At 53.0% G+C, this 8,673-nt stretch overlaps 1 protein-coding gene across 1 annotated transcript in view; it reads right to left on the minus strand.

Annotated features, from left to right (window-relative positions):
• Nucleotides 1-5,049, minus strand: part of TFAP2E (transcription factor AP-2 epsilon) — a 48,896-nt gene extending 43,847 nt beyond the window's left edge. The window contains exon 1 of the mRNA XM_030539059.1: nt 5,020-5,049. Coding sequence (XP_030394919.1) covers nt 5,020-5,043 — 24 coding nt within the window. The 5' untranslated portion in view covers nt 5,044-5,049. The remainder of the gene's footprint in view (nt 1-5,019) is intronic.
• Nucleotides 5,050-8,673: the final 3,624 nt, after the last annotated feature.

Genomic DNA, 8,673 nt, shown 5'->3' on the forward strand with positions numbered 1-8,673 from the left:
CGTTCAGGGAAAGAATCTTTAAAAAATCCATGTGAATCCGTTTACATTTAAACAGGGGCGGCTCTAGCCATTTCGCCGCCCCAAGCAGGGCGGCATGCAGCGGGGAGCGCTCTGCCACGCCTGCGGGAGGTCCACCGGAGCCGCCTGCCGCCCCCCGCGGCATGCCGCCCCAAGCACGAGCTTGGCTTGCTGGGGCCTGGAGCCGCCCCTGCATTTAAAGGACTCTGGATTAAAAACACACACACACAAACTTTTAGAGAGATGGAAACCGTTTGGCAAAAATCAAATTTGTTTGTAGGATTTTTCTTAGCGGTTTCTTTCAGACTAGATTGGTCTCTTTTCTGCTGAATACGGATGAGGCACCAAAGGGCGGGGGGGGGGCGGGTTGATTCCGCTCCCACGGAAAATTCAGAGGGAATTTTAACTCGCGAGACCTCATTAACTATTCCCCTAATCTGGATTTGGAACAATTGTGTTTTGTCCTGCTCTGCTTTGCTGGATGTTTGTGCCTTTCTGCGGGGGGGGGGGGGGGGCACCGCTTTCTAGGGGGTCCATTTCTTGCATTTTTGTTTCATTCTTGCATTTTTGTGTCCAGCACAGACTCATTTAAAAAGAAAAGTCCTCCCCTTTCACAAACCAACCCAAGCCCGCATTTTAGGGTGGGAGCCGGTAAATCCCAAACCGTTGCAGGCTGCAAAAATCTTGGAAATTCCGGGGTTTTTGCCCCCCCCGAAGTCCACCGGTGTCGGCTCTGTGTCCCGCGGGCTGATGGGCGGGGGACTGTTTCAAATCGCTGAGTAGTGGCTATGCTGAGGGAGGGAAAATGGGTGTGGAGGGGGAGCGAGGTTTAAAGGAAACGTTTGTGTTGCTCTAAGGTTTCAGTTTATTAGCCTGAGCAAGGTGTTAATTCTTCTCTTGTAAAAAAAGGGAATTTCCCAGTAGCAGCCTCGGAAATCAGTCGATTCTCTCCTCCCTCCCCGCCCTTAACCCAGTGCAAAGCGGCTTCCTCTGCGCCCAGCAGCGACCCGCGGGGGTTATTTTGAAATTTACGAATTAACTCTGGAAATGGCAAGAATTAAAATAAGCAGGAAACTTCAGAGCAGCAGCCAGAGACTCCAAATCCCTTCGTCCCCGTTCGCTCCCCGCGGTGAACCCCGGCAGGGGGAGAGAACAGAACCCTCCTGCTGCTGAAATCCGCCCCGGGGAAGGAGCAGGGCCTGGGATCGCCAGTCGCGACCAAATCCCGGTTATCATTTTAGACAATTATCTCCAGGATCATCCTCCAGCCCCTCTGGATCCCGATCGGATAGGCCGGCGGGCGGGTGGGCCGACCCCAGACAGGCTGGGGAGCTCTGGGGAGCCTGCCCCGGGCAGGTTTCACCGGGTTAGCGGGGTCTCTGCCAGGTGCTCAGGGCGAGGATAGAGGCTGGCCCGCTCCGCAGATGTTTTGTGGTTCAGAGCCCCGGCCAGCACTCAGCTAGGGCTGAGGAGAGGTGGTGGTTGGGCAGGGGGAGGTGTGAGTTTCTGTGTGAATTAAAAACAACGAAATCACTTTGTGAACCCCCCCAATGCGGAATCCAACGCTAAGCTGCGATTCCTGCCCAAGCCTGCTGCCCCTGAGCTCCAAAATCCGTCAGCAAATCCGAAGTGATAAAGTTCAGGAGACTTGGAGTTTGAATCTCGGATAGGTGCCACTTTAGCGCAGGCACCCACAAGCGCATCTGTGCAAAACCCACCCCAACAGATGTGCACACATGTATCCCCACAAGCATGCACACACACGTATATCTGTACAAAAACCACACAAACGGATCTGCACACACACACCCAGACCAGTCACACACGAACGAATAGATCTCTGGAGCTCCACACGGACTTTTGTAACTACCCAGAAGTCAATCTAGCGACACAGCCAAGATCTCGTTAACTCCACGGACACACAAATCTCTCGCTAGAGCTGGGCACACAAGTAGCTTCTGTTTTTAGAATTATCCACCCGCCGAAAGAGAATTACACACCCACTCTAGCAATGCACAGCCGGATATTAACACACACCATGCCGTTGTCAAGGCATGGCTGCACACACCCAGTTAGCTACCCTAAGCCAATACCGTGTGCATCCCAGACACACACGCTGCCATGCCGTGATCAGTACCTACAGACGGACACAAACAGCTCCCGGGAGCGAACACGCCGAGAAATACACTGGGGACACCCGGGCTTGCCCCACAGCCCTCTGAAATAATACAACGCTGGGCACCGCGGAGATTGCTCCCAATTTACTTGGTTGGAGAAACCGGATCAACTTTGCTTAACACCCGCACGCCAGCCCCAGACAGCACAGAACCCCCTCCCCTGCCATCCCCCCCAGGACCAGAAGGAGCCCCCGGAGCAAACCCGACCTGCAATTCTCCCACCTCCTGCGGGACATCGCCTAGGCAGGGACTCGGTTCAGGCAGAGCAGAACAACCCACAGAAAACGCACAAATATTGCCCCGAAGGAAGGTACCGAGTCGGAAAGTGGCGAATTAAGCTGTTTATTGCTGAGTGGAAAATAACAATAATCAAGTAATCGGCGTATTTCCCTAGCACTAAAGATATTGTGGATTTGTAAAAAAAAAATAATAATAAGTAAAACACTGAAGGGGAAAATCCAGTTCCTTAGGTGGCTGGTGAAATGAACGTGTTCTACAGACAGATGCGCCGGCTCCTTTTCCCCTTCCCAAACAGACTGAATGATCGGCCCTTTTCCGCTAGTGCTTCAAAGGCAGCGCCTAGCGCCCCACTCCACCGCTGCGCCCCCCAGAGGGGGCAGAGAGCCGGGGGCAACGTCGGATTTCAACAAAGTTGGATCCCTCGCTTTGCTTTTGCGCTTTAGCAAATTCCTCGCCTCAGTCGCTGCTGAAATGCTGAGCGCCCCTCTCTCTGTGTCACACACACGCACACACACACACACACACACACACACACACACACACACACACACACACACACACACACACACACTGTTCCCCCTTGAGAAAGACTGAGGAATCCGTTGTTGTTGTTGTTACACAACAGACTTGAAGGGCCATCAGAAAACAAGACTCTTTCGGGTTCTGCGGCCTCCCTCCCTGCTGTGGCTGGTCCCGCAGTCCAGAGCCTCATTCTGCCGGCCCCATAACTCATTGCCCAGCCCCGAGACGAAGCCATGTGGCATTTCCCGGCACCGGGGGCAAACCACACGAAAAGGAGGCGAGCGGAGACTCCCCCGCCCCGGCACAGCTGCGAGGCTCCAGCCCAGCCGGGGCTGAAAGCCGGAGCGCGGCCAGGCTGCAGCAGAGGGGAGTCGCCCGCAGCCGGCGCGCTGTGTCCAGACACCGTCGCTCCCCGGCCGGCCCCCAGAGCGCCCGTGTCCTCACCTGCAGGTACAAACATTCCTCCTTCACCTTCTCAGCTCTCCAGGGCATCTTGGGCCCCAAGGGGGCTCGCGGCGCTTTTGTAAAGAGATGGAACAAACAATCAAATCCCCTGGGCCGAGCCCAATTCTTCTCCGGCCCCCGGGGCCCTTCTCCTGCCCAGCCGGGGGCTCGCGTTCGGGGCGGCGGGGGACAAACTCTAGTGCATGTTGCAGGAAACCCGCCCCCACGGGGGAGCCCGTGGCCCCTGGCCCGGCGCAGGTTTAAACTCCAGCCCGACCACAATCCCGGGGCAGGGGCAGCCGGGCGGGTTTGAAGATTGAGCTGCAAGGAGGCTGCTCGGTATCAGAATCATTGAATCCGGGATCTCCGAGTTCATCGGGAACTTCCCGGAGACGCGCCAGGCTGAGCCCCGGGAGGGGCGAGAGGAGCCGTGTCAGGAACAGAACTAAAGGCAAATACCACCCCCCCCCCGAGTGTCAGGTAAACCCGCTATCCGCGGAGACACGGGGCCCTCCCCGCGTGGGACTGGCCGGTGCCTGCCGGGCAGCGGGAATCGATTGCGTCTGGACCCAGGCGAGGGCAGAATCAGTTTGACAAAACTTTCATTTCATTCTTTGAGTGAGTGTGTGTCGGGGTGTGTGTGAGTGTGGGGGGATGAGTGTGCGTTGGGATGCGGGGGGTGAATGTGTGTCGGAGTGTGTGTGCTGGGGATGTGTGTGTGTTGGGGTATGGAGGGGTGAGTGTGTGTTGGGATGTGGGTGTGGGGGGTGAGTGTGTTGGGTGTGGGGGAGGTGAGTGTGTGTTGGGGTGCGTATGTGTCGGGGGGATGAGTGTGTGTTGGGGTGTGTGTATGTGGGTGGGTGAGTGTGTGTTGGGGTGTGTGAATGTGTGTCGGGATGCGTATGTGTCGGGGGGATGAGTGTGTGTTGGGGGGTGTGTTTAGGTGTGTGTATGTGTGTCGGGGTGGGGGGGTGAGTATGTGTGGGATAAGTGTGTGTGTTGGGGTGAGTGTGGGGAGATGAGTGTGTTGGGGTATAGGAGGGTGAGTGTGCGTTGGGGTGTGGGGAGTGATGTGTGTTGGGGTGTGTGTATGTGTGTCGGGGTGTGTGTGGGGGTGAGTGTGTGTTGCGGTGTGTATGTATCGGGGTGTGTGTGCGCGTTGGGGTGTGTGTATGTGTGTCAGGGCGAGTGTGTGTCGGGGTGTGTATGTGTTGGGGGCGAGTGTGTGTCGGGGTGTGTATGTGTCGGGGGGGTGAGTGTGCGTTGGGGTATGTGTATGTGTGTTGGGGAGTGAGTGTGTTTTGGGGTGTGTATGTGTCGAGGGGGTGAGTGTGTGTCGGTGAGTGTGTATGTGTCGGGGGGTGAGTGTGCGTTGGGGTGTGTATGTGTCGGGGGGGTGAGTGTGCGTTGGGGTGTGTGTATGTGTGTCGGGGTGAGTGTGCGTTGGGGTGTGTATGTGTCGGGGGGTGAGTGTGCGTTGGGGTGTGTATGTGTGGGGGGGTGAGTGTGCGTTGGGGTGTGTGTATGTGTGTCGGGGTGAGTGTGCGTTGGGGTGTGTATGTGTCGGGGGGGTGAGTGTGCGTTGGGGTGTGTCGGGGGGTCTAGGAGGAGAACTCAAGTAAAGCTGCTCCCAGCGCACCATGTAAACCAACCTAGAAAGAGGCGTGAGGTTCTTCCCGTGGGGCTCTGCCTGCAGCAGGGTGGATGGGGCTCACCCAGCCGCTTTCTTTACCAAATCCTTCCCCTTCTCCTGCTGTCTTCTATTTGTTCGCTTGTTAGCACCGTCTTCCATTTCCCTTCTGCCTTCCGGAGCCCAGCCTGCGCCCGAGGTGCGGAGGAGGAGGAGGCAGAGGAAGGCCTTAGTGGCAGACAATTGGAGGTGCGGGGCTCTCCCCCCTCCAGCTCGGTTTATTCAGTGAGGTGTCTCTGCTGAACGGTTTGGGAGCTGAGCAACCTCTTCCCCACACTGAAGATTCTTTTTATTTTCCTTCCCTCCAAGTCACGGAAGGCCAGTGGGTAGAGCCCTGGCCCAGGACACCTGGGTTCTGTTCCCAGCTCTGTCACAGCCCTTGGGCAAGCCACCTCCCTGCTCTGTGCCTCAGTTTCCTCTCCCGCCCTTTGTCTTTTAAGATGGTCAGTGCTTCAGCTTGTCTCCTGATCTGTGTTTGTGCAGCACCTGGCACAATGGAGCCTTGATCCCCTTTGATGTGACTGTCAAACCCATAATAAACAGCCAGAAAGTCTTTGCGAGGACCAGACTGTCCACTGTTGTGCAGAAGTTTCCATTCCTGGCAGGGTGTAATTTGTGCATGAGCAGAGAAGAAACACTTTAGCCTAAACTGTAATACACTGTGATGTGTGATAGACATTAGCAAACAGAGTCCCACATTACATTTAATTTAATTCCACTCTTCCTGCCCCGAGCTACAGCTCCCTTCATTTTCATTTTCCCTCTGAATTCCCACAACTCAGGCCTCTTTGATTTCCAGGTTTAATTAACAATGCTCATTAAGTGAATTTTTATTCCTTTCTTTTAATATTACTCCGCCACCTGTCTGTAGGAGGCAAAGGCTGATCATTTATTCTAATTTATTTCTATTAAAGATGGCATTAAAGGGAGGGAGGAGGGATGTGCAGAGGTGTGAAGGGCTGATCTCTGCAGATGCTCTTCAATTCCTCTCCCCACTCTCCTTCCAAAAATGCTTTTCAAGGACACTGACCCTGAATGTTGTCTGGAGCTGTTTTTATTTGCTGCCAGATCCGTTTCATTTGCTAAGAAAAATTGGATTGGCCACGCTGTATTTTGCAGTTATGTTCCAGTTCATTCTTCAAGCCCCTCGCCCGTCTAGTCCGTATAATGTTGATTCTTTATTCATCTGAAAGAGGCGCAACTGTGCAAAATGCTAGTGGTGAACACAGCTAACTCGCTTGCCCACAGGATCGCAACACAATGGGGGAGGCTGGGATCTAAGCTGGGAGCATCAGAGAGGAAGCTGCGGTTCCACAGGAAAACGAAACAAAACAAAAAAGCACAAAGCTACCATGTTGTTACCAAATATCTCTGGTTAACTTGTTTGGTGACAAATCCCTGTTGGCACCTGGGAGAATAATTCTCAGCAGAGCGGCTCTCCGCTCTCCTCTGCATGGAGGTGTAGGAGGGTAGGACTTGCTGGGATGGATGAGACCGGGGCTCATCCAGCAGAGGGTCCTGTCTCGGACAGTGGCCGGCACCAGCTGCTTCAGAGGAAGGTGCAATACATTTTGAAAGTGTGAGTGTATGTTGGTGCTTTGGGGATGTGTGTTTGTGAGACTGTGTCTGTCTGCCTCAGTGTAGGAACCCACCGCCACAGCAGGCCCAGCTCTCTAAGATGAGAGGTTCTCCCTTCACCAAACCCCCTTTTGCTGGGTATTCAACTCTCCCTCGCCTGTTCTCACCTAATGATCAGGGCCCAAGCTGGCTTCCATTGAAGCCAAGAGGACATTTGCCATTGATTTCAACAGGGGTAAGATGAGGCCCTTTTGCTTCCTTGCTGCTGTGATCAGGGTCAGTCTATGAGTTTGCTTTATCATGAGCACCTACAACTTCCAGTCATGCGCTAGGTGCTGTACAAACAGAACAAAAAGATAGTCCCTGCTCCAACCAGCTTACGATTTAAGTACGAGATACAGCCTACCACACTGTCCAGGCACTTCCATTGCTACACACACTCACACACACACACACACACACACACACACACACACACACACACACACACACACACACACAGAGAACCAACCTGTAGTCATTTTTGCATTGGAAAATTTCTCTATAAGCAAAGGTTTCACTAATAAACACAACTGCAACGTGCATGTCATGATACATTGAACCAGCTGGGACTTTGATCCTACCAGTTTCAAATTCACTGTACACATGGATTCATGGATACACGAGTGAAAATGTGTCATCCTCTGCTGAGCCCACCATTTACCAAGGGTGAGACCCTGGCCCCATCGAAGTGAACTGGAATCTTGTTCACTTGTGAATATTGACAGTCAAACTAGCAATCCCTGAAAAACTGGTCACATAGTGGAAGTGACAGAAATTTATCCCCAGCTAGGTCTCTTTACCCTTGATCATGTATCACCATTTATATAACACCATGCGTGTGTGTGGTGCTTTATGCAGTCTCTGCTGTAGGGCGTTTGCAGCCTAAGTTTAGACATGTCATCCCCAGTGAAAATAACTGGCTGAAATTGGGTGTTAGGGGCACATAAATAAGGTTATATGGTTGCTTGGCTTTTCCCCACATTGATTCTCTGCCATTAGGAATCCTGTTCCAGCTCTCATCAAATACTTGGGTGAGTCATGGACTGTTCCCACAGTGTCCATTTAAAAGAAATACAGAGAACAAACAAAGCTAAATAATGACAAAGTTCATATGGGGCTTGAGAGGACTGAAAAGGGTTCAGACGAGAGGCACTTGCTTAACATGAGAGCTACCCCTAGAGGTGCGCTGGAAGCAGTGCAACTCCTGGGACCACTGAGCCTAGCCAGACTAACCAACTTCATCACAGTCTGCAGCAGGCCATCTGAACAAATGCCCTGGATGATTTCTGAGGCAGTGCAGCCGCCAAATAACAACCTTATGAAATATTTAGTTTAATCACCAGTGCTTCTAGGGTGAGATGATCTGACGTGAGTGAGCATTGTCGGCTAACGGCTGTTACTGCAGAACTGGCGCTGCACCTTAAGCTATAAACATAAAACAAAAAGAAATATGCAGCAGCCCACTTGAGACCTTACCCCGTGTGATGGGGCCTTTAGAGTGCTCCGATCATACAAAGATTCCTGACTCCGCCCCCTGTGCTGCAACCACTAGAAAACACTCCCTTTGCATCATCAGAGCACACTGGGCCAGGGAGGAAAAGAGCCACCTTTACAGGCGTATTGCATCCAAACCCATGTGATAGAAAGCCAGATCCTGGGTGAAGCTGCAATGGCATTTCACATACAGCCCAGTTCCTTATGCAATGCGTTTGCCCTGTGAAATAAGTCACTGTCAGGTATTTAGCCCCATCTCCCTCTAACCCCCAAATGACTACTGGGGATCGCTCTCTTTGCCTGTCGGCTCATGGAAAGCAAGGGGGGTATAGTCACTCTTACGCATACATGAAGAAACATGTATCTTTTAAGCAAATGGGGGACTGCCAATGGCTTGAGCTATCACCCACTTCTGTCCAGCAATGGACATTCATTCCCACATCCTGCCAGAGCAAAAGTGTGCCTTCC

Source organism: Gopherus evgoodei, chromosome 20 (genome assembly GCF_007399415.2).
Source record: "Gopherus evgoodei ecotype Sinaloan lineage chromosome 20, rGopEvg1_v1.p, whole genome shotgun sequence".
Taxonomy (NCBI): domain Eukaryota; kingdom Metazoa; phylum Chordata; order Testudines; family Testudinidae; genus Gopherus; species Gopherus evgoodei.